Source organism: Numida meleagris, chromosome 2 (assembly GCF_002078875.1).
Source record: "Numida meleagris isolate 19003 breed g44 Domestic line chromosome 2, NumMel1.0, whole genome shotgun sequence".
NCBI classification, from domain to species: domain Eukaryota; kingdom Metazoa; phylum Chordata; class Aves; order Galliformes; family Numididae; genus Numida; species Numida meleagris.
The window spans coordinates 144263530-144289575 of record NC_034410.1 but is presented as its reverse complement, the minus strand read 5'-3'; the positions used below and the strand labels follow the sequence as shown (position 1 = coordinate 144289575).

General features: G+C 49.4%; 1 protein-coding gene across 2 annotated transcripts in view; it reads left to right on the top strand.

Annotated features, from left to right (window-relative positions):
• The window catches only part of PTP4A3 (protein tyrosine phosphatase type IVA, member 3), a 43900-nt gene extending 18079 nt beyond the window's left edge, over positions 1-25821 (top strand). For both annotated transcript variants that reach the window (XM_021387219.1, XM_021387220.1), the window contains exons 2-6: positions 15872-16608; positions 18167-18259; positions 21438-21568; positions 22107-22181; positions 22559-25821. In XM_021387219.1, the coding sequence (XP_021242894.1) occupies positions 16504-16608; positions 18167-18259; positions 21438-21568; positions 22107-22181; positions 22559-22676 (522 nt within the window). In that variant the 5' untranslated portion in view covers positions 15872-16503 and the 3' untranslated portion in view covers positions 22677-25821. The remainder of the gene's footprint in view (positions 1-15871; positions 16609-18166; positions 18260-21437; positions 21569-22106; positions 22182-22558) is intronic.

The window sequence follows — 26046 nt, the reverse complement described above, 5'->3', positions numbered from 1 at the left end:
TGTTTTAACCATTTGAATTGGCAGGAAGGTGAGAAGCACCTTATTATGTTCCAGTGAAGTTTCAGGTGGATGAAAGTATTGTGAGATATTAAGTATGAGCCTTAATGGCTGGACTGAGCAGGCAAGGAGAGCCCCAAGGAGTAAAATCAACCACTAATTCACATGAAAGCAAAGTGAAACATGTAAAATTCATCTCATACAAGGGAGGAAAAGCCTGTAAATGTTCTTATGCCTACACTGAGATATTTTTTTGCCTCTAGCAAGCTTCTGTGAAGCACGTGGTTGTGATGGGTATGAAGACATAGGAGGTAGGAACACTAGCAGCTGGTTTTTTTATACCCAAGGAAATAGCTGAAGCAGACATAGGGTGAAGGACTTTTTTTTGATCCAGCAGAGCTGTAAAACCAAAGGCCTGACCACTGGTGGTTATTTAAAGACTTCCTGCGATGGGAAGGTGCTTGGCCTATGTTCAGGTTGGGTGACTGCTCTCTGCAAAGCCAAATAAACAGAGGCCACTTGAACTTTCCACCTTGCAGGCTCAGCCTCATCCCTTGCTACAAGCAAGGCTCCTCTGCATTTCAGATGGGCTTTGCTGATGGGATCTGGGGTGACCACCATGGTGTGCTCACCTCTCCTATGAAGAAAGGTTGAGGGAACTGGGCTTGTTTAGCTTGGAGAAGAGAAGGCTCCAGGGAGACTTCATTGTGGCCTTCCAATACTTGAAGGGAGCGTATAAACAAGAGGGGGAACAATTGTTCACAAGGGTGGATAGCGATAGGACAAGGGGGAATGGTTTTAAACTGAGATAGGGGAGATGTAGATTAGAGGTTAGAAGGAAGTTTTTCATTCAGAGGGTGGTGACGCACTGGAACAGGTTGCCCAAGGAGGCTGTGGATGCCCTGTCCCTGGAGGCAATCAAGGCCAGGCTGGCAAACCTGCACACAGCAGGGGGGTTGAAACTCGATGATTATTATGGTCCTTTTCAACCCAGGCCATTCTGTGATTCTATGCTGTGCTTTTCCCTTCATCCAAAGCAGGAGTTTGGTGTTGCCATCTGACTGCTTGGAGCTGGAAGGCAGAAGCTGGGCGGGAAGGTCTGTGTCTTCAGGATGGGCTGGGATGCCCTGCATGTGGTCTGTGTCCTCAAATGACTGTGGGCAGGGCAGAGACAGGAAATTATATCCTTTAATGCTAGACATGTAGTTTAGATGCTAATTTCCCTAGAGGAGCACAGTTGAGATATTTCTGAGTAGCTGAGACCAGGAATCTTGTCCATCCATCATGGACCTACTGGAGCAAGTCCAACAAGTGGCCATGAAAACGGCGGGACGGGAACACATCCGCTACGAGGAAAGAGAGAGCTGGGACTGTTCAGCCTGGAGAAGAGGCTCAGGGGGATCTTAACAATGTCCAAAAAGGGAGATATAAAGAAGATAGAGCATGGCTCTTTTCACTGGTGCCCAGTGCCAGGACAAGAGGCACTGGCACAAACTGGAGCCCAGGAGGTTCCCCCTGAACATCAGGAAGCTTTCCTGTGCTGCGCAGGTGACAGAGCACTGCCGCAGGTTGCCCAGAGAAGTTATTGTGCCCAGAGAGGTTATTGGCTCTCCTCTTTGAAGATCTCCAAAAGCTGCCTGGATATGGCCCTGGGCAGTCTGCTGTAGGTGTCTCTGCTTGAGCAAGGATGGGACCAGATGGACCCAGAGGATCCTGCCAACCTCAGCCATTCTGTGACATGAATTGTGAAACATCAGGCACTCACCTATATGTATTTCCATGCTTTTATTAAGATTTATTTAACATGCTGCGTGCCTCTCCGTGCTTCCGACCCTTGGAGACCCAAGAGCTTTTGGCAACCCACGTAAACCTGCAAGGGGTGCACCTCCACGATGGCTCCCTGCTGCCAGCAGCAGCCCTGTGGCCTGGGAATTTTTGCAAGACTTGGCAGTGGGGCTGCTGTGGGATTATTTCACACAGGACCCAAAAATACTGTCGTCAGGGTAGCGTTGGTTGGTTCAAACAGAGGGTCAGGTCCCCAAGAAATTGAGACTGTTGATGGACAAACTTAAGCATATTAAAATGTTTTGTCTGATTTTCTTGGATTGCAAAGTTTCCAAGGGAGCCAAAAAGCTCGCTTCTCTTCTTGTTTGCTTTGCAGACCCGCGAGACAGCTGGGTTCAGTGAAATTAGGAAGCTCGAGTTCTTGTAGCAGAGGGGGCAATTGGAAAAGCTCAGATGTCTGTTTTGAGGTCCATTCAGTCAGTCCAAGATATTGTGCCTCAGTCTGCTGCCCTGTCTCTGCTCCCTGCCTGCGTTCGACATCAGTGCTCATGGTTCAGGCGTGGGGCAGCCCCGATACTGAAATCCTGGCTTGAAATCCCTCTGAATGTGTAGCAAAGCAATGAATCTGGAGGCGTTTCTCTCAATAAAGGTCGAGTCAGGAACACGCAGGCGTTTCCGAGCTCCTGTGTGCCAGCGCAGAGTTGGATGATAGCATGGGAGATACCGGGTGCGACCAGAGCATCGTTTTAAACTGTGAATGAACTCTGAAATAATAGCAAACTTGAAGCAAGCCCGTGTTTTGGGCCAGACTGGCCGTGAATCAGCTTTGGAAGAATGAAAGCTGAAACTTTCTGACTTCAGCTCAAGTTATGAACTTATAAACTCCCAATTATCCGATTAACTGGAGGCAAGCCAGAGAAAAACATTTTTCGAGGCGAGCGTATGGGATGGCTTCCTGAAAGTGAACTCATTCAAAAAGGCGTGATTTGGAAGAAAGAAGTTACGCTTAAAATCTGGTGTTTTAAAAACCGGGTTAATCCTACATGCAGTTAGCTTTCTCTGGATTCCTAAGCTGCTCTTGAGCATCCTCTGTCCCACTGCTCTTTGCTAAAATGTATGGGAACAATATATCACGTAGAAAAGTTGAAAAAATATCTCTTTTAAAGCCTGTCTGAATGATGGCTTAAATGAGGGCCAGTAGGGCAGCCCACAGCCTGATTTTGTTCTTTTCATTGCACATTTATGGAGTGCCTGGTTCCCCTCTAAAATATTCATTTCTTTTTTATTTTAAAAATTTCTGGGTAGTCCCCAGAACTGTTTTCCAACATGTACTCTGATTTTCTTCACAGTTCCTGACTTTGGGTCAACTCTTTTTTTTGCATAGTTTGAGCTAAAAACTGTGTGTGTTGTATCTCTAACGCAAAACTGAAAGGAATTTGAGACATACATTCAAGGAGGAGAAAACTGCTTTTTGCATGCTTAGAATGTGAAAAGTCTTCAGTGGGTTGGTTATTAGGAAAAATTTCTTCTCAGAAGGAGTGGTGAGGCACTGAAACAGGCTGCCAGGGAGGTGGTAGAGTCACCATCCAGGGAGATTTTCAAGAAAAGGGTAGTGGCACCAAAGGACATGCTTTAGTGGTTGTGGTCGGATGAGTTGATGGTAGGACTAGATTATGTTATTGGTCTTTTCCAACCTCAGCTGTTCTCCGTGAATGAGATTGGTGGGATGGATTTGGAATTGGAACAACAATGAACTTGGTGGTGGTCTCCTTCTGTGCTTCTTTGACCATCTTAGCTTTCCTGCTGATAAAACATGGGAGAGGCATTGTGCACACAGCGTGGCAGCAGTTCCTCCCATGAGCTGTTGGAAGTGCTACCAGAGAATCTTTTGAGTTCTGTTTGTTCTAGTCAAGTGGACGGGTCAAGGACGGGTTATTGGTTCCTGGGCATCAAAGGGATGTGCCCATCAGACCATCTGCTGGGAATTCCCCTCGTCCTTGGGGCTGGGGCTGTGAGCTGGGAGGACTGCCAGGGTGTGCTGTAGGTGCGGAGTTGCAGTCACTGTGCCACAGGTGGTGACCCTGGTGTCTGTCCCCTCTCTGCATTTCCAGTGGTGAGAGGAATGCTTTGCAACAGGAGGGTCATTTGAAATAGCGTTCAGGGACCTTAGAAAATTCAATTTGTGAAAGCCTTGACTTGCTTTGGGTTGAGCCCAGGCGTCAAGCAGAGCCTGCTTTGCCAAAAGCTGGAGATCTAAAGTCCCCAAAGTCTTTTAGGCGTCACTGCTGGGCAGAGCAGCCCATGGGTAGTGCTCAGGGGAACTCCTGTTACTGTGTTTCTAGTAAATGCCTGCTCAGGCCTTGCTAATGACTGCAGAGAGGATATGCTCCATCAAATTGATGAGAATACCATTTGCAGTAGACTTGGAAATGGAGTGGGCAGGGTTCTTTTCAAGCAGCTGATAAAAATGCTGCGGAACAAGCAGCTGAGTTTCATGCCATGCCGGTGCCTTCAATTAGCACTCATTTAGCATCCCTTGGCTGCCTGTCCCTGCCTCGTGCTGCCCACTGTGCTGTGCCATGGTGGTTGCAGATAGGCTGGGATTGGATCCAGCTGAAAATTCGCCTTTTCTTATTCCACTTCCCAAGGTAGGGTCAAGCTCCTGGGTGCAGTTGCCCAGAAGGGAGCAGCCAGCAGGAGCCCATGCGTGAGCCAGTGCTGGCTTCTGCAGAGGTGGAGGAAAACTCCAGTTTTGCTGTCAGCTATTCAATGCTCTTATGCTGGTGGGGCTGAACCAAGCTAGGATTTCAGCTGACTTCGTGCTGAAGCACATGAGCCCCATGTGGTGTGGCTTCAAGGGATGTTTTTGGTGGCCTTCATCTCCCCCCCACCCCAGGCTGGACCACAAGGACAACCCATCCCTGAGCTGGTTTTGCTCTTAGTTCTCATGTGCCAAATTCTGCAGGATAAATTTGTTAAGTAGCTTTGTGCTGGCTGCTCTGAGTACTCTATGCACAACTCCTGTAGGGCACGGTAATGTGCTTTTTTTGCTGAGATAGTTAAAATTGTATGGATTTCAGCACAGAGCCAGGTATATTAATAGGCATGCCCTCATTTAGTTTCACTGAGTTTGTAAGGGAGGAACCAAACAGCATTAAGCACTGAATATTTCTGCATGGTCCCCAGAGATTTTTCCCAATGTTATGTTTTCTGTTTGCTGTAGCTGGGCTCTTTAGGAAGCAGCAGGAAACAGAGGTGGAGAGAAATGCAGGTGCAATGGGGAGAATTGGGAACAGGCTGTGTGTCCCCCAGCCTGAAACCATCTGATGTGTCCCTCTAACCCCACAGCACAGAAACCACTCCCAGTGACTTCTGCTTGCCTAAGGAGAAAGGGGTGATGGGGATGTCCAGCCCAGTCTACAACAGGGTGTCTCCCAAAATGCGTTGAGGTGAACCTGAAAATAAATATTCACTATTTTCATCATCATGACTGATGAATTTAGACTTGCAGCTTAATTAATGAAAACCGGGGAAGCTCGTTCACTTTCAGCCTGGTTAGAGCCTGCTCCAGCACAGCAAGGGTGGCCGGGAAATGCCACCCACGCCGAGGTGTCAGGATGTCACTGAAACGATGGGGAGCGGAGCAGCTTGCGTGTCTCCAGTCCATCAAAACCTCCCCCGTGGGGCTGGGAAGGATGTGCAGAGCACAGATGAAACGCAGAGTCCTCCCTGGCCCGTCCCTGCCGGATCCGGCTGTAGGAGCTGGGGAAAATTTCCTGCTGAGCAGGGTGGGGAAGCTTTGCATCTCAGCCTTGATTTAATTTTCAGGTGATAGAAGTGTTTGCTTCCCTGCCTGGCACGTCTGAACAGCCAGCACGTCCAAACACTTCCCTTTCTGCAGGGAATTTGCATTTCCCTGTAAACAGCACCAGTTTTATGCAAATATCCTAATGAAAGAAAGCCAGAGCATGCTCGTGATTAAGTGTTCTTAGGCAATTCTGGAGAAATCAGGTGCTCTCTTATAAGCCATGTACTGCAATCCATGGGCTCCTCTAGCCTTAAAATCATTGTGTGATGACCGCTTCACCTCCACGTAGTCCTAAAAGTCTGGAAAGATGCTTTGAGGTTGCAGTGTCCTGCTGCTGGATTTGCTTTCCCTTGGTGCACCATTCCTAAGGGGTGTGTGTTGTGGTTTAACCCAACAGGTGGCTCAGCACCACACGGTTGTTCTCTCCCTTCTCCTCTTCCCAGTGGGATGGGGGAGAAAATCAGAGAAAAAAGAAGTAGAACTCATGGGTTACATATATTTATAAATGTATTTAACAAGTGATGCACAAGCAATTACACACCACCCCCCAGTTGATGCCCATCTAGCCCCTTGAGCAGCGGAAGAGAGAGTGATGAACCCCCACTCTCTTCAAAACTCCTTCCACATGATGTCATATGGTATGGAATACCCCTTTGGCCAGTTTAAGTCAGCTGTCCTAATTCTGTTCCCTCCCAGCTCCTTGAGCCCTTCCTTTAATGTCTTCTTTCCTCCCCTTCCTGCCATTCCCTTGAAGACGTCATAGTTCTTCAGTGCTCTCCAAAATCACCTGGACACAGTCCATTGCAGCCAGCTGTGCAGTGCTACACAACATCCTCCTTGCTTTCTCTGCCTGGACAGGAAGTTGGTGGGTAGCAGCATCCTGTAGAGTTTCTGGTGTCTCCTGTTCAGAGCGGGCGTTTTGCTCATGCAAATAGTTCACTGGCTTTTGTAAAGGCCAGGCTGGATGGGGCCCTGGGCAACCTGATCTAGTGCTTGATCTAGCAGTTGGCAACCCTGCCTGCAGCAGGAGGGTTAGAACTGGGTGATCTTGGCAGTCCCTTCCAACCCATGCCATTCTGTGATTCTGTGATGAGGGCACTGCTCAAGCTGGGTGCTGCTCCTGGAGGCTTTCAACACCATGTGACCCCAGTGTACGTGGCTGGTTGATGATCTGGGAGGTTGGTTGTGCTGTCAGTCAGTGCTTACGTCTTCCCCTATTTGGTGATGGCTACATGTAGCTTGGCAAAACATCTCCCTTCTGGAGCACCATCTCCTTTCTCGCTCAGGCTACTCCTTCCAAAGCAGTGCTTGATCCTGCCTCCTCCCCATTCCAGTTTCGTTCCCCATCTCCCTGATGGAGAGGATGTCAAGGGCAGCTGTGACTTTCAGCATTTTGTTCCCTTTGATCTTTTATTTGAAAGAAAACCACCTTTATTTGCTCTGCAAGCTCTGGTGGGTAGGGGAGGTTGGCACAGCGTCTCTCAATGCCGGGCTTTTGCGCAAGAGCAGCGCGGGTCAGAACAAAGCCCTGCTGGGTTTTGTCCCTGTTCGTCAGAAACCAGCAGGTCAGAGGCACTCACAAGCCCCAGTTTTATCCCCAGAGCTTTGTCTTCATGTCGTGTTTGCAGAGCAATGTCCCAGGATTACTGAGGAGCTCTCGCTGTGGCTTTTTGCTAGAGCTAAGGTTTCTGGATGGGCTTTTCAAGAGGAAACCCTGTTATTTGTTCTCTACATGATGTGGGCTTAGGGTTCCAAAGCGTAAACCACACATCAGCGCTGGAAGGGCTGTTAAGAGGAGCATTTTCTGCTGAGTGATGGCAACAGTCAAGGCTGGTGAGGATGAGGAGGAGCTGTCCCAGGGTTTTCGACACAGCACCATCCTCATGGGCTGATGGTTGTTTTGAAGAGTGCTTTGGTGCCCAGCAAGAGGGAGAGGACCTGTTGCATTGCCAGCAGCCAGAAGCCTGTCTCAGTGCATGTGAACCTGCCTAGCAGTATTTCAGTATCTAAAAGGGTGCCATAAGAAAGAAGGGGACAGATTCTTGAGTAGGGTCTGTTGTGATAGAACAAGGGGAAATGTACTAAAAATAAAAGAGAGAAGATTTGGATTGCAATTACATTTTTTTACAGTAAGAGTGTTGAGGCACTGGAACAGGTTGCCCAGAGAGGTGATCGATGCCCTGTCTTTCGAGACATTCAGTGTCAGGCTGTATGGAGCTCTGCGCACCCTGATGTAGCTGTAGGTGTCCCTGTTCACTGCAGGGGAGTTGGACTAGATGACCTTTCATGGTCCCTTCCAACTCAAATGATTCTGTGGTCCTGGGGAACATCGTAGATTGCAAAGGATGAGATGGTTTGGGAGCACAACCACCAAGAGCATGTACTCTGGATGATGGAAGAAATTTAAAGATGGGGTAGGAACTACAAACTCTCTCTCAACCTGGTGCCAGTAAGGTCTGCCTTTCTTCAGTGTTTGACTTCTGAGCAGTCTGGCTTGATGCCACTGTAGAATATCTCTCCATAAGGCTTATCACAAAACACTCAGGCAGAGCATGTTTCCTCATGTTCCATATTGCCATCCTCAACATATCGCAGGACAGTGTGTACTTCAAACGATGCTTGCAGATCGAAATCCACCTGTAGGGTAGGTTGAGTCCCCGTTTTTGTCAACAAACGTCCATCAAAGCCACCGACAGCTGTTTGGCGACGAGGTTGTGCAAGACCCACTGCTGATGCAAAAAAGATGACGGGTGCCCTTTTGTTCAGGGCTGCTCTTGCTGTCACTGGCTTGCCAAAATGGTAGGACCAGGTGGTGAGAGGCACATACACAACAGCATCCCACCACCAAGCAGGGACATGTGAATCATAGAATCATTAAGACTGGAAAGACCACTAAGACCGTGTAGTCCAACTGTTGACCCATCACCACCATGCCCACTAAACCGTGTCCCTCAGTGCCACATCTCCACTTTTCTTGAACACCTCCTTGAATAGTGACTCCACCACCTCCCTGGGCAGCCTATTGCAATGTATTACCACTCTTTCTGAGAAGAAGGTTTTCCTAATATCCAACCTGAACCTCACCTGGAACAACTTAAAGCCATTACCTCTGATAATTCTCTGATTCCTGCCCTTCCCATCCCCCTGGGGACAGTAGCTGCCTGTGTTCCTTGTGCCTCCCTGGTAAGGGGCATTGCTGTCCTCATGTCTTGCCCTTCAGGCACCTGTCACAAGTATTAAATTTGTACAAAATACTGTGAGAAACCACAAGAACAGAGGTCAGATGTTCAGACGCGGTGGGTATTTGGGGTAGGAGAGGCACCGGGGTGAGGTGCTCAAGAGAGATGGCTGGCACCAGAGTTGTCTTGTTCTCCTATATGTGCTGGGGGCAGGAATGATGCTTCAGATTTTATCTTTCCATGGGTTCTTTTGGATGAGGCAGGAAGCTTGGAAATGTCCCATCACTGGAACTTTTTTTCTTTTTCCTGACTCCTATCACCAAAAGAAATCTCTGAAGGAGGTGTAGGGAACCAGCACCCAATATTTCAAGCTCCCAGTGGAACATGGGGTTCCACCATATCCAAACAGCCAGCCCTTTCCCCTCCTCCAAAAAACACGGCATATATGGGAGGCAGCCAGCCTCCAGCATGCTGTTACCATTCCCTGCAGAGTTGGCCTCTTTTCCCCCACACCACCTTTTTTTTTTTCTTTCCTTCCCTTCACATCCAAGCCAGGAAAAGCCTCTGACATCGGCTCCACAGCCACAAGCTGGTGGGGGAAAGCAGCAGAGGGGATATCCTGGATCATGAAATCAAGTCCACACCGCTCATAAGTCAACCCACTGCTGGGCATGGGGTTGTTTTCCCCCAAATCCTGAATGTTTGGTGCATCTTTCATGAGCTTCCCCCATTTGCCGAATCTCTTAGGGTGCAAGCAGGATTTGAGTTTAAAAAAAGAGTTGTCAACACACACCCCAAATTTGGATTGCTCAGGGGTTGGGGAGAAACTCAAAATAGCAGTAAAGGGCTGTTAAAGGGATGTCTGGAGCATCTCGATTTGTCTCCAGGGCTTTAGGTGCCTCTCTTCAAAGAATAGAGCTGCAAATAAAAGATAAAAAGGAGTCGATCATGTTACCCCGGCCTCGGGTGCATTCCCTGCTTGCACAATGCTGGGAGGACTGTGCTGTTCTTGTTATCTGTCTGTCAGTCTGTCTGTCTAGCTATCTGATCTTCCCCATTCCTCCCTCTTTCCCCACCTCCCATGCTTGCCAACCTCCACCCTGACACCATGCCAGCTTTAATGCACCTTTCCTAAATACCACCAAACTCCTTCAAGTCTGATTAGGGCTATAATATAAGGAGCTATACAGTTCTTTTCTGTGAGTTTAGGTGTGAGCTGCTGTTTGCCATGTGCTGTAAAGGAGGCAGAGGAGATGCAGGTACTCCTCGCCAGCTCTCTCCATCGCAGCGCCTGGAGCAGGACATGCCGATGGCTGCCTGTAGCTCTGCCCCCATACACTGGGCTCCTGCAGGGTTTCTTGTTTTTGTCTCACTCCTCCTGGACCTTTCCTGTCAAATTCCTGTTTCCTTCCGCACAGATGTGGCTGGAGGAAATCCCAGCGCGGTCGCTTTCCTCCAGCTGGCCCCACTTCTTCTCCATGTCTTGGGTCACAGGGGTGCTGGTGGTTATCCTGTAGTCCTCACTGTGATCAAGGGTGCACGTGGCAGAGATGGATTGGTGCAAAACTCCTCTGTGAGAATGACTCAGAAACTTGCATTCAGTTTTCAGGGTGTCAGGATGGAAATGCTCTTGTTGCAGCTGGGATTGGGAGAAGAAAGAGAAGGAGTCAGTCATAAGGGAAATGGACTGGCATCGTCTTGCTGCTTGGGATGAAGCCAGGAGAGTGGTTGAGCAAATGTAGCTGTTTTGTTAAGTTTTTCTGAAGGTGAACTTTGAACGTGAGATGTGCGCACTCAGGAGATAGCTATATTTATATACGGGTAAGATACGTATCGTCTGGGTGAGTAAGGCCCTTTGTTCCAAGTGCTGCTGCTAAAACCCATATGGAGCAACAATTTGGCTCTGCAGAGCTTCCTCTTCCTTTGCTGAGGGAGTTGCTGTGTTTAGGAAAACCTGACTTTAGCAGCTGCATCCCGCTAACCCCAGTATAATGCTTAACACCAGCCAGTCCAGCAGTCTGGCATCTGCTCATCTGTCCAGTCCCTCTCATTAACTGCATCAAGGAAGACCTGATCTCTGTTTTTCACCAAAGTACCAGAAGGACAAGCAGCCCCATCCCTGCCATTGTTGGTCCATCCCTGTGTGGCTTTAATGAGGCCAAGATATGCATAACAGAGAAATCACACTGCAAATAAATAGGACGAGAGCTTGGTGCTCCCCTCTGCTCCGCAATGGCCCCAAGTTGCACCAGGATGTGTTTAGATTGGATATCAGGAAGAATTTCTTCAGAGAGAGGGTGATGAAGTATTGAAACAGGATACCCAGGGAAGTGGTGGATTCATCATCCCTGGAGATATTCAGGAGACATGGACATGGCCCCCAGGGACATGGTTCAGTGATGGGACATGGTTCAGTGATGGGACAGTTGGCTTCACTGGAGGACTTGTTCCAGGCTTGTGCTGCCCCTAAGCCAGGGCACTTTTTTGTGTCTGAGCTCTCCAGGCCACCCATCCCTAGGTTTCTTGACACAGAAGGCAGCACAGGGCTCCTCCCTGCACCTTGATGTGCACCAGGATCCAGCCATGGTCATCCCATCATTGCAGGACTCACACCCAGCAGTGTATCATGGTAGGTAGCCCATACAGCAAATTGCAATGGCTTAAGAACATTCTACCTCCAGAATGCATGGAGATTTGGTGGGGAAAAGACTGCTTCATCCATCCAGACAAGCTGAAGTCCATGTATGCATGCAAAGATGAAGTTTTCAGCTCAAACTGGGGCAAAATGAAATTCTGCTGTGCTGTCAGCCAAGCTGAGCTGCAGGGTGAGGGCACTTGGCGCCATGTGGCAAGTCTGCAGTGCTTGTCCCTTGCTCTGCAGTGGCTGGGCACCAGGAAAAGATCGCCCCATCAACGTGCCACCATGGCAGTGATGGGCTGTTCTCATTCCCTTGCTGTCAGTGCAGAATGAATCTCTTTCGACCCAACAACATCTCTTCCTATATCAGAGCCAAACTGCAGATATTAATGTCACAGCATTGTGTGCACTGTGGGGAGATGGTCCCTGTCCTCCCTCCCTGTGCTCTGGTATGGCAGGACAATGGTGGCAGTGGGGACAGAGCAGGGTACCCAGCTCCTCCACTTGCCCACACTAGATTTCTTTCATGGGGCTTCACCCCACTGAGTTTGAGCCTGGAAGACCAGCACTGTACCACTACACGTCTTTGTCCAGGGCTTGTTTATCACATATAGCATAATTTGAGTTGGAAGGGACCCTTAAAGGTTGTCTAGTTCCACCTCCCCTGCAATGAACAGGGCCATCTGCAGCTAGATGCAGCTATGTCTTCATGCTTCATCCTGCTTCCTTGGAGCTCTGCAGTCTCAAGGATATTTAGTCACTTGGCAGGTTATTAATATTAGCTGAAATACCCATGTCTGCATTGTTCTGCCATACTTAATATGGTAATCAGCATTGCAGCCTGTATAGCTAAGGATGATTTGCGATTGAAAATCCATTAGGAATTTATGGGCTTTGGGCTGAATTGCCAGGATGTGCAGTTGCCAAAATACTTGAAATGCTTCCACTGGAAATGAGACCTTGTGGGAAATGAGTACTTGCTTTTCTCATACACAGTCAGTTCCCATTGAATCTCCACTGCTGGCAGCTAGTACACCCAAGGCAATAAAAACACATGTAATACTCAGAGCACCTATGGAGCACTAACCTTGTGTCAGACGATGATGGATAACAGACTACAGCTCCTGACACACAGTGCAGAGTTGGTGCTCGTAGCAGCTCAGCATCCCACAGTGTTGTTTCAGTAGCTGGCTTTAATCTGTGCATGAGGCACTTGGTGCTTTTTACTGCACATTGATGGTTGGACTTGAAGATCTTAGTGGTCTTTTCCAACTTTAGTGATTCTATAATTCCTTCAAACACACCTTGTTGGAGATGGGTGAAATTCCCATGCCAGCTTGGAAAACCCTACGTGGAGGATCAGGCATGGAGAGATGGACAAGGATGGTTTGGGGTTATTGCTGGTCTGAAAATCCTCCCCACAGTACCCACAGATAGGAAGGGACATCTGCAGGCAAGAGAAATGCTGCAAAATTGAGGGACATGGTTTAGTGGGCATGGGTGATGGATTGACGGTTGGACTAAATGATCTTAATGGTCCAACTTTAATGATTCTGTGTTCTATAATACCATGCAGATACCATGGGAGAAAAACATGGATGTGCTTGTAAGGATGAAATCTAGGGCAATTCCCACTTTGTGACATTTCCTTTAAGCAGGCACCTGTGGCTGCCTCCCATCCCTGAAGGGGATTTCATCTCTTTTAACTTAAAGCATATGGAGAAGAAAGGAAAAATCTTGCTGGAGAAGATAAACACCAGTCAGTTTTTCTTGGGAATCATTTGCTTGGTGGGTTGCTGGCTCTTCTAAAGTCCAGTTTTGAGCAAAAATCCCAGCTTCTGTGATCTGGGTAGCAGGTGGTGAGCTGCATGGGGGAATCTGCAAAACCCCTTCGAGACATCCCATTCACCCCCATGGCTCCAGTATCTCATCAAGCCAATTTTAACAAAGCTTTGCAGGAAGCACCAGTTGCCCTGCACCAATCGCTTCAGTCTGTATCACTCTGGAGTCCAGACCAGCATTGAATTCCAAAAAAGAGCAAGGCTTAGCATCACTCAGGCACAGATCACCTTGAGGAACAGCAGAGCTGGCTTCATCCTATCTCCTCCTGGCTCCAAAGTAGCGTTATCCTATTTTGTATGGGGAAAAAAGTCAGGAGTGAAGCAATGGCATTGACATTGGTAGGACTGAAGTGATGTCAGTGGTGCTCCCAACTCCCAGCTAAGAAGAATGGATGGAAAAATTAATTGGCTCTGAAAATACCATAGAATCATGGAATCATTACAGTTGGAAAAGACCGCTAAGATGTTCTACTCCAGCCATCATCTCCATGCCCACTAAACCATGTATTATGGAGTAGTCCTCCTTCAAACCCTGCATATGGTGTGGTGTGGATGTCATCACTCCCACCCTCGTGTCTCCCCTCTACCTGCTTCATAATCCCTTGCCCAGTAAAACCAGGTTTGGTGGGACCATGGTGCCGAAATCCCTTCAGTTTGTGCCCTTTCCAGCTCCCAGCCCCCTCTAATCTCCTTTCCCTAAACCCATTCACGTGGGGCTGGGCTCTGTGCTGCACACCAGGGGCAACGCCAGGGCTGGCACGTGCTGTGAATAATAAATAATTAGCACATGAACACTGGGAAAGTCCGTGATTTTCACAGCCAGCTTGGGCACATTTCCATTGGAAAGCTTCCCCATACCACTTCAGCTGCTCCCTGCTTTTGGTTGTTGTTTTGTTGCCTTTTCTGTTTCTATTCATTCCTTGGGTACCACCTGGAAAACAGCCTTGGCAGAGCAGGTGGAGTGGCTGGAAATGATGCCTGGGAATTGTGTTGAGCTACTCGGTGCACAGCCCCCTTCCTAGCCTCTCTTTCTCTCTTTGCATCAGAGCCTTTTCAGTGTAGAACAATGTAGGGGGAATTTTCCAGGCGATGGATGGGAGGAGAGGCGAGGGGACGCGTATTCTCCCAGCTCGGGTTACTTATGTACTTATGTTCTATTTTGAGGCTCTGGCCACGCGGCGCTAAGCAGCCGCTGACCCAGGGAAGAGCTTCAAAACAAGAGTCTGATGGGTGACAGTCCAGGGAAATGCTAGGTTTCCCTCAGCACAGAGCAGGGCTCACAGCATCTTCACATTCACCTATCTGTCCTCTGTTGGCTGGAGGTGTGTCCATGGGTGAAATTTTATTTTTTCTGTTCCCTCTATTTTAATCTCGGTGGCCAGAATGAACTTTAATGCTGAACATTGCTGAACATGCTGTTCTTACCCACTTTTGGATGTATCTGTGCCCGATAGGAGGTCAGCATGTTCCAGGACTTGGGTCCTGGGCAAAACCAGTGGCTTCCTTCTTCCCATCACCATCGTTATTATGTGGTCTGACAGTGATAAGGCAAGTGGGAATGGCTTTAAAAACTAGAAGAGGGGAAATTCACATTAGATGTTAGGAAGAAATTCTTTACTCATAAGGTGGTGAGGCATTGGAATAGGCTGCACAGAAAAGCTGTGGATGCCCCATCCCTGGAGGCGTTCAAGGCCAGGTTAAATGGGGTCCTGGGCAGCCTGATCTGGTGGGTGGCAGCCCTGCCCACGGCAGGGGGTTGGAACTGGATGATCTTTTAAGATGCCTTCCAACCTAAGCCATTCTGTGATCATGAAGGCAAAGACGTGTCCCAGCTGTGGGGTACTTCCTAGGGAGCTATATGCTGGCAGCAGCAGGGATGCAGATGAGCAGTCAGAGCGAGCAAGGGAGCGTCCATCCCTAAGAGCTGCAAAACCACATACATGCCACCCCCCTCCTCCACCAGCTCCCCTGAAAAAAAGCTCATTTGCAGGCGGCTTAGGTAGCCTAAGAGCATTAGAGATGCATTTGGTTGACATTAGCCGCTCGAGTAACTCCAGGAGCATGTGGCTGATTAGGGGCAGGCTCGGCTCGTTGTGCACAGTGGAAATATTGCTGGGACGCTCCGGTAAGGTCTGGAGGGACAGGATGGGTGAGAATTGGGTTGCTGCTCCAACACGTCACCCCCATGGGGTGCCTGCGAGCTTCCCAGGGGTGCTGCTGGGTGATTACGAAAATGCTGGGCCAAATTGCATAATGAAATGCAGATGGCTGCAGAGGGATTAGGGCAAGCACCTGCTGGCCAGCAGAGGAACATAGGGACCACCAGCACTTAACCACCTCAGCCCCCTCATTCTCCTCCTTGCGCCCTGTGCGTCATCCAAATGTCAGTGCTGAGGCTGGGGATGCTCAATGGGGATGCAGTGCAGGGCTGTAGGTCGTGCCTTGGATGGAAATGGAGTTTTATCTCCCTTTCCTTATTCTGGTTTCAGAGGAGCCCCCATCCCAGCATCCCATCCCCTGGGATGTGCAGGGCAGCTCCAAGGTACGATCCCAGAGCTTTCTTTGGAGGTATTCTCATTGGGACTGCCCTGACCGCTGTGTTTTGCTTTTCCTCCCTTTGCAGCCTCGCTCTCCACCGGGATTTATGGAGGTGCTGAGAAGCAGCTTTGAGCTTGGCAGCCCCCGGCCACCTCGCCTCGCCCGGCATCCCAACCTTCGGATTTAACCATTCAAGGCTCCCGTGCATGGATTGCCCGAGCCAGGCACCGCTGCCGGCCACCGCCGCCCCGTAGGCTCCCGGCCCCCCTTGCCACCCCCAAGTACTCCACATACCCCGATGGGGTAACGTGACGGGGCCACCACCGTGCCACCACCATCCCCATATGCAGAGGCCTTTCTAGAGCGCAGCACCGGAGGCGACAGCCGCTCGCCATTGCACACGCCGAGGACGCCGACACTACAACAAAGGGATTTTTTTTTTTTTTTTGTAATTATTATTATTATTATTATCATTAATATTATTATTACTGTTTGGCTTTCACCCCGGGGGCTTGCGGTGTGTCGAGGAAGCCGGCGCGCTCCCAGGAGCTGGGATTATTTGCACAACATTTGTACATTGAGTTCTCGATTCTCTTCTGTTGTTTTTTTTTGAGTGCAGAGAGGGGTATTGGTTTTTCTTTTCCCCTCCACGCCACACTTTTCTTGGGTTTTTCCATCATCAGCGTCACCTCCACATCATCCTCCTCTTGTCCCATCATGGCCCGGATGAACCGTCCTGCGCCGGTGGAGGTCTGCTACAAAAACATGAGGTTCCTCATCACCCACAACCCCACCAACGCCACGCTCAGCACCTTCTTGGAGGTAAGAGGTGGGGATCGTGGTCTACATTTTGGGGCTAAAAGCTGCAAATGGTTCATTGGAATGGAATGGGAGGCCCCTGTTCCATTGGGCAATGCAATGGTGCATCCTGTTGGTACCCCAACCCTGCTGGCATCCCAGCCACGGTCCATATCACCATCTGTTTCTTGGGGCAGGACGTTTGGAGGACCCTGAGTATAGGGTTTGTCAGAGCTTTGTCAACCCCACTGCATCCCCTACCAGCTCCCTAAAAATGCTGCACAAAGGCAACCTTCCAGCATGTCAGTAAAGGACTTCTCACCCCAAATGGCTCCAAGGTTACCTCTGACAGCAAGGAAACTGTACACACACACACAAAAAAAAGCATGCATAAGCATTATGGTCTTGCAGCAGAGAGAAAGTGGGGACAACCACCCTGTGCTCCTGCACACCACAGTGGTGGTAAAATTCACCTTCCCTCCAGATCTGCACGTTTTTTTGGCTGAGAATACAGGGATTTTCAGTGGTTTGGCAGCCTCGAGTAGGGAAGGGATCAGTGGGATCATCCAAGCCCCCAGCCTGCCATGAGCAGGCACAGGGATGATCTCACTCGGCGCCTGGCCGGGGCTGATACACCAGCACGTAATCCAGGGGCAATCCGTGCCGCAGGTGATAAGCCCAGCTGGAAACAGCCCAAGTCCCAGCGTGCCTGCAGCACGTTCAAGTAATTAACTCATGGGGTACAGCAGCAAAACGCCTTCATCAGTCAAAGAGAAGCCTCAAGCAAATGCTCAGTGAATTCATGGGAATGCGCCAAGCACTCACTCATCTCCATGCACTTCTGCAGGGGGAGTTGAAACCTCACTGAACACCCAATAGTTTCTCCTTTAGAGGATTTGTCCCCGTTCAGGGATTTTTCTCTGGGACATCCACTGCAGCTCAGCATCATGCCCCATGCTCCTGGTTTTGTTCTTGGTGCTGGGCCCCTGGGTGCTGCTTTTTTTCAGCCTGGAGTTAGCCTCGATAATCTTTATGGGTCCCTTCAAACTCAGGATATTCTGTGATTCTATTATTCTAAGCTTTGGCTGCTTACATGGGGAATATGCTTTTGAATACCTTCAAAGTGTTAAAATTAAATGGTTCCACTGATGCTCTGGATAAAAAAAGCTCATGCCCGTGTGGGGGTTTGGTGCCCTAGGATTTAATGTTTCATTGGAATTGGTTGTAGTTTTTCCTTCCCAGCCCATGCAGATCATGGGGAGTTTTGCTTGGGCATCCAGGGTTTGGGCATGATGCAGTTTTCGGGAGTATATAGGTCCATGTGGTCATAGAATCATAGAATCATTAAGGTTGGAAAAGATCACTAAGATCATGTCGTCCAGATGTCAGCCCATCACCACCATGCCCACTAAACCATGTGTCTCAGTGCCACATCTGTCCTCTACTTTAACACCTCCAGGGAAGGAACACCTCCATGGGCAGCCTGTCAACACAGAGCTTGGCCATGCTGAGGATAGCCAGGGTTATCCCAGTAGGATTTTCCCATATCTGCCCATCATAAGACCTCTCCTTCCCTCTCCAGGATCTGAAGAAGTATGGTGCCACCACAGTTGTGCGAGTGTGCGAAGTGACCTACGACAAGACCCCACTAGAGAAGGACGGCATCACTGTCATGGTAGGTGGACAGCACCCCGTCCATGTCTCCCACCCATCCTACGGGTGCAAAAAGAAATGCTGCTCCATGATGGGACACACAGAAGCTTGGGGTCCCACATTCCTGGGGGGCAGCACTGGGATATGATGCTTTATGCACAGACATGTATTGCTCCAGGTGAGCACCCAGCTTTTTGCACATCCCCAAATGGATGTTTTACGGACAGATTGGCTCAAATCGGTTTTAGAGCACGGAGAGGAAAAACTGGGGATGGTACCAAGGTCCTGACACCTCTGCTACCCAGTCCCTGGTGAGGCAGAAGGGTGCTCAGTCAGCGCATTCTTGTCATGGTGTGAGCAGCATCTCTGCTTCATGTCCAAGCACCCACGTGGTACAATCAGAGAGACTTAAAGATAACCAGGCTCCTGCTGGGAAAGCTGGAAGTGGCTGGTCTCTGTCCAGGACAGATAGGAGATGACAGAGGAGATGTATGTGGGTTTGGGGCAGTTGAGGCCTTTCCACGGCACTGCAGAAGCCTTTGGAGGATTTTTGTGTTGTCTGAGCTGCAGGCTCCCTGCCGTGCAGCCAGAGCTTCCCACTTAGCTACTGTTGCTCAAATAGGATTCCTGCAGCAAACCTTCCCACGCAGCCAGCAAAGGGAGTGTTTTAACAAGTGGGGAATTCTTTCCAAAATAAATGAAAAATCACAGGCTTTCCTTGATCGACAGAGGGAAAAAGCTACAAATAGAAGGAGAAATTCAGCTTGCTTTGAACCAGCATGCAGCAAGTGCTTCCCAAAGCAGGGGCAAAACTGAGCTGCAAACACCATCCCTGGGGTCTGCTTAGCATCCCTCATTCTGCATCGCTCGTGCTTGCCTGGGAGCTTGAAGGCAGGGTTTGAAAGCCAGCTTTGGCCTCAGGCAGAGGCTGGCAAACTCCCTGCTTCCCGGCGTCAGGCTGAAATTGGGCTGGTGCTTTAAAAAAAGAAAGCATTGCCCACGCACTCGAAACTGTGACTCATGCAGCTGAGCCCGCAGCTGCCTGTGCTGCCCTGCGCTGGGGCTTGGAAGCACCCAGGGAATGAGAGCCCTTGATCCCACATGGAAGATATCCATCGTTCCTGTTGCCCTCAGCGTTATCTTATCTAAGGGGTATTAAAAAAATCAGGCGGCTTTTTTTCTTTGCTCTTTTTTCTGGGGAATCAAAGGGAGACAGCAGCCAGGAGGAAAAAAAGCGAGGATGCTGAGCTGGCACAGCTTGGGCTTTATCTCAGGTGATAAATAATTGGAGATGATGTCAGGTGTGATTGCCGTGCTGGGGAATTGGCACAACCAGTGCTAGGTGAGCTGAGAGCCCCGCGGGGCAGGCAGTGAGTAATTGGAGAAAGGCAGCAAGCTTTTGGAAAAGTCCCTTTGTAGAGCAGGCATGTTTCTGGTGGGGTCCAGCCTTTCCCAGTTGAAACAGAGAGTTTTAGGAAGGGTCTGAGGAGTCTGGCAGTGCTGAGAGCTCGTGTGAAACTGCCTGGGGTGGGATGGTTGAGAGTTCTCTTTACATGAGATGTATCCTAGCTGTAATGTATATCCTAGATATCACAATGATTCAGGTTGGAAAGGATCTCTAAGATCATCTAGTCCAACCATCAAGATAGATAAGACCTAGATGAAAGATGTATCTAAAATACAGAGAGAGATCAGGTTGGATGTCAGGAAAAAATTCTTCTCAGAAAAAGTGGTGAGACATTGGAAAAGGCTGCCCAGGGACATGGTGGAGTCACCATCATGGTACATTTTCAAGAGCAGGATAAATGTGGCACTGCGGGACGTGGCTTAGTGTGCATGATGATGATGGGCTGACAGCTGGACTAGATGATCTTAGTGGTCTTTTCCAACCTTAACAATTCTATGATTCTGTGATACATGTCTTAGATACAGAAACTCAGCCTGGAGGACTCCAGACAGAAATAGGGTAAATGGCAGAATTTGATCTGCACAGGAACTGTGTCCTACCTATACATCATATACGTGGGATATAGTTATCTCTCTACATAAGGTATATCCTCTATAGAAAAATAGTCTACATCCTAGATCTATGATAACCTATAACATATGGATATTTCTATTTATCTTCAGAAGAAATATATCTATATCCTATGTATCTATGGATAGATATATCTGTGCAGATATAGAGAGACATCTCTACATATCTATATACCAAATATATCCATATATATAAGATCACAGAATCATTAAGTTTGGAAAAGACCACTAAGATAATCTAGTCCAGCTGTCAATCCATCACACATGGACAAGGTATCCTGTCCTTTTCTTTGAGGAATAGGTTCAAGCATTAGAATGCCCCAAATCCCAGTATGCTCATTTCCTATGGAAGCCTGATGGAAATTGCATAACTTGTTCAAATTCCAAAGCAACGTGAAGCTTAGTGGGTTTTTTTGCTATCTTACACCGAGGATGACTCCAGCACAGCAGCTCAGTGACTCAGCCTGTAGCCACAAGGATTCTGGCCCCGTGCTTCTCACCTGTCAGATTTCACTGCATCTCATTGCAATTATGCTCTCCTGCCCATCCTTGTCTCACATGCCACATTCCTCCTGCCAAATCCACCATTTTGGAAGAGAAACACCCATACTGGGAGAAATGTGAAACATCAGCTGCCTGATGGTGCCCATAGGGAGGGACTGTTCCTTCCCCAAAACACTGCAGAGGAGGAGGGAGATGCTTTTCTCCCTTGCAGAATGACTTTGTGCTCCTGGCACTGGATTTATATGGGAGCTGATGAGGGGAACGATAGGGCTTGTGGCTACCCAAAGCTCAGCACAGCCATCCAAATGGCCAATGCCAAACCCAAGTGTGTTGGAATGAAACCCAAAATGAGTTTGGAGGAGGCAGACAATGGCCTATAAAGGCAGGAGAACATGGGGACAGGACCACGTTGGAGGTCATGGAGGTACTTGTAAAAGATGAGCCTCTTTGTAGGAGATGGGAAAACCATGGACCTGGCATCATCCAACCCAAACCCTGAGCCAAAATATTTGTTCCCACCTTGCTGCACCATGAGCTCAATTTGAAGAACATGCACTCACCAAAAGGCATCACCTCAGGATAAAAGCAGTCCTGTATAGTTTTCATTATGGGATCTGACAGTGTTTCTCTCTCTTGACGTCCCTCTCCCATCCCTGCAGGATTGGCCGTTTGATGATGGAGCACCTCCTCCCAGCAAGATAGTGGAAGACTGGCTCAACTTACTGAAGACTAAGTTCTGTGAAGACCCCGGCTGCTGCGTGGCCGTGCACTGTGTGGCTGGCTTGGGGCGGTGAGTCAGAGTCCGGCACAAAGTGGGAAACACCCGATTGTTTCCCCTCTCCCTTTTAGCAGGGTTTTGCAGCAGTGAGAATCTTAGTGGAAACAGGCATTGATGTGCTGCTCTCTGAGCTTATACTTGCCAAATTCTGGGTGCCAGGGGGTATACCAGCAGTGCTCAGTGCCTGGTGGTACTTTTGCTTTTGCAATCTTACTGCAATCCTCTCACTGAAACCAGGAGCTGCTGCTTTCCCTTGCAGCAAGTCAGGGCTGTGTTTTGCATGGATATTTGTATCAACTTGTACAATTTGCCTCCAAAATCCTTCCGCTCAATAAAGCGCAGCTACCAGCCCCATCCTGTGTGTTTTACGTGCGGGATCAGCCACTCTTTGGGACCACACTTGCAGCCAAATGGCAAGAAATAACAAAATTGAAACCCAGTGCTGGTGACTGCCCAACAGCCTTGTGGTCCCCACCCTGGGATGGAATGTGAGCGCCCAGCCTAGGGGCTACATGGCTTGGGGTTGAACACTGCTCCTGTTGCCTTTCAGCGCTCCTGTCCTCGTTGCCCTGGCTTTGATTGAGAGTGGGATGAAGTATGAAGATGCCATCCAGTTCATCCGACAGTAAGTGCCCTGGCGAGTGGCGTTTCAGCACAGGGGCAGAATCACAGAATGATTTGGTTGGGGTTGGAAGGGATTGGTTGGGTCCGTCTGGTCCAACCCCTCCTCAAGCAGGGACACTCAGAGCAGGTTGCCCAAAACCTGAAGATTTCCAGGTAGCGACACTATAAGGTGGGGAGACAGCAGCCCTGCTCCAAGGGAAGAGTTTCAGGGCTGTAAAAGGCTCAGTGCCCACCACAACCCTTGGAGGATGCACACAGCTTCAGCCTCCAAAGTTCCTTATTTGCTCCAGGCAGGGGATTTTTGCATCATGATGGGTGGGTTTGGGTTGGTGTTCTCCTGCTGTGTTGCTGACTGCACCAACTCCTCTTTTTTCGCAGAAAGCGCAGAGGAGCCATCAACAGCAAGCAGCTGACATACTTGGAAAAATACCGACCAAAGCAGAGACTCCGGTTTAAGGATCCTCATAACCACAAGAACAAATGCTGCATCATGTAACCTCAATGACCTCTTGCCAAAATTTGTGCACACAGACACCCGGGCACTCGCACACATCTCCCCTGTCTCTTCCCAGCCCCGTGCACACCACGCACTGCCCCATTCGTGGACCCCACTGCTGGGGGCTGGGGAGGAGGGGGACACAGAGCACCGCCAACATGTCCCGGCACCTGGAGCGCACTTGCCTTGCTGAATCCCTAAAAAAGGATGCTCAGTTCAGCTGCAGCACCAAAAAGGGAAGGCAGTGCTGCCCTTTGACTCTTGAGATTAGCAGGCAGTGAGTTCGTGTGCCGGTTCTTTGTCGCCTTCCTTCTCCTCTTCCTCTTCCCCTTCCCTTCCTGTTGCACTGAGATCAAGTCCGGCACAAGGAGAATGTGCACAGGGGCACTTGTTTTGGGGGTATGCAGGTAGGGCTGTGCCATCCATGGAGGGATGGGGAGCAGGAAGGCTGGGGTACCCACAGAAAAAAACCCTTTCCCACCTCTTCCCCCCCAGAAAAGGGCTGCAGCAGTGGGAATGGAGGTGGGGATGGCTCAGTGACCTCGGGAGGAAGATGGTGATGGCAAGGAGAGGAAGGGGGCTTGTAGCATGGTGATCATGGGAACGGCTGAGCTTCGTGCCCCAAAGCACCATCCCCTTTCTCCTGCCCCCTCTCCATCACCATCTCCCTATGGGGTTTGCAGGAGGCTCACTGCCCCTCTGGGCCCTGCAGGTATACAGCAAAGGCATCAGAAAATTTGGAGATGATGGCAGGGCCTTGAGGCACCCAGCTTTCAGGGGTGCAGCGTCAACGAGTCTCCCCAGAGTGCTAGATGCTCTTACTTACGGCTTCCAAACTCAATGCACAGAGTGGTGGTTTCTCTCCCACCATGTCCCCTCTGCTGAGCTTGCAGTGATGCTGTGGGACTGAGCTTGTGCTCAGCATCTTTGCCATTGTATCCCCAAGCCACGGTGCAAACCAAGTTCTGGCTGCGATGCCCTGTGAACCCAAAGTGCATCTTGGGGCATGTCCACACCCTCCACCATTACGTTTGCTGGCCAAGGGGCTGAGTGCAGCTTTCCTGGGGGATTTTGGGTGCTCCCAGCAAGAGCACATCACCAAATTTTGCACCTGCCTTTCTTCCCTGCCTGATGGCATCTGCAATGTACATGGCACCCGGCACCCCAAAACTTCACCAGTATGTGCCATGGGGTGGATACAGAGCTGCCCCTGATCCAGGACGGGAAACATCTCTCAACTTTCTGCCTTTGAATGCTTGCAGCAGCGGGAGCAGTGGGCATGTAGGGGGCACAGGTGTGGTTTTTCTTTTGATGAGGGTAAGAAGAAATTTGCTAATTAAAGGAAAAAAAAAAATCTGTTTGTCTTCCGCACGTCCTCTGGCCTTTATTTCTCCCATTGCTGCCCTGTAGAGCCCAGGAGGTAACTCACAGCCCTCCAGACTGATCCACAGCACTATCTCTGGGACATTCATGTGGCCCAAGTAATGCTCCATGTATCCCATGGGCTCACTGTCACTCACCCCTCAGCTGCAGAGTCACAGATGTTTGGGCAAGGTGAGCTAGTCACCCAGCATCTTGTGGTTTGGGGCTGCCCAACTTGAGATGCCTTCAGTGCCCTGTGTTGGGTGTCCAAAGGTTTGTGTGCCTTCTGAAATGCAGGCTGTCCAGAAACAGTTCGGAGGGCTCATTTCTGGGGGTAAATGGTGAGCAAGTCAGGATGAGCTTGGAACCTTTTCTAGAGAGCTAGATCCACTGTATGGCAGGGATGACCACCTCGGGAAAAACTGATGGTACCAAGCAAGGTGGACCTGTTATACCAAGCTGTTATACCAAGACCTACATAGTGGGTCTGCCCAAGATCCCTTGAGCTTCTGCTGCCCCATTTCAGGCTGTTGATTCCCATCTTTCATGGGGAAGGCAGTGGTGTCTGGAGGGTCTGCTCTGTTGGGAAGGGTGATGAATTAGGCTGATTAAAAGGCCTGATCCTGTATTAAAGCAATCTCTCTGGCTGGGTCATCCTCCCCTTCCTGCCCCATCATGTCCTGCTGCTAAAATAGGTGCTGTGGCTGCTGCTTCATCCACAGAGGTTTTGGGAAGTGGCTTGACGTTGTGACTGAGACAGCCCCAATTCCTCTTAGAGACCTATGGAGGGTTCAGGATAAAGTGATGGGAACCAGCATAGAGATATTTCTGCTCTGACAAAGGGAGGAGAAATGTTGAAGTCTGTGCTTGTTTTGGGGTCACTGTGGGGCGGGCTTTGCAGTGCTTCTTCACTTCATGTAGCATCAACCCAACCACCTTAAAAATAGGGAACTCCTCATGCAAGACCAGTCCTTGACCTGGAAAAATCCATGTGGCCAAATCTTGAGCACCTCTGGCTGGCAGAGCAGTGTCTTGATGTCCTTCGGTTTTGTGAGTCACTGCAGAAGAAACCATGCTGCTTTAATTGCCCTATTTTTTTTTTTTCTCTAATGGATGTTTCCTCCTGTCATGGAACTTTCTGTCACCTCCCATGTGCTGCTCTGCAGACAGGTCACCTCGACAGCTCAGGAGCTGCCAACCTTGCACAGAGGGTTTTAACTCTCTGAGGTTTCTCTGTGTTGGACAGCCAAATATTTGGAATTTTTTTAATAGGGACTTGGGCTCCTTCCTCCAGGGTACCAGCTCCTCAGTGTTTCAGCCTAAGGTCAGTTACAGAAACACAACATGGTGGGGAAATGGAGGGTATGCCAACTGGGCTTTGGGTTAGAAATCTCAAATAAGCCAGTTCCTTAATGTAAATCTAAGGGATGGTAATAGCGAAGGTTGGAGCTCAGTAGATACAGAGCACCTGAGCAAGTCTTCGGTGACCAAGGGCTTGTAGCTTGGCTGATTGTGCAGTCTCTCTTTATTCTAATCCCTGCTTCATCTCAGATGCCAGAACATCTTGAAAGAAGAGATGTAAAAAATCTGCTATGTTTTCCAGTTTTGTCATGGCTCCAATTGTCTTTATTGGGTCTTGCAGAAGTCATAGGGAATGGGCACCTCCATGGCTTTGGCTGCAAACAAACCACCTAATCCTGCCCTCATCTGCAGAAGCAAAGGCACAAACTGTGTTTCATCCTTCCTGTCCCTATCCTTCTCCTTCCCCTCCTCCATGGAAACCCTCCATCTTTCCATCAGTAAGTCATGGCTGAACATCACATGGGGGATAAATCTGAGCAGCAGTTTGTAATCGTGTCCTCTTGCTGATGCTACAGGTGTGCCTCTCTGCATTTTGGTTAGGAAGCTTGCATGTCCCTTGTGTTCTCCATGTTTGCTGGTCTGATGATGGAGCAGTGGTTGAAAGGAGAACAACACAGCCATCGCAAATTCTTTATTTGAGAAAGGT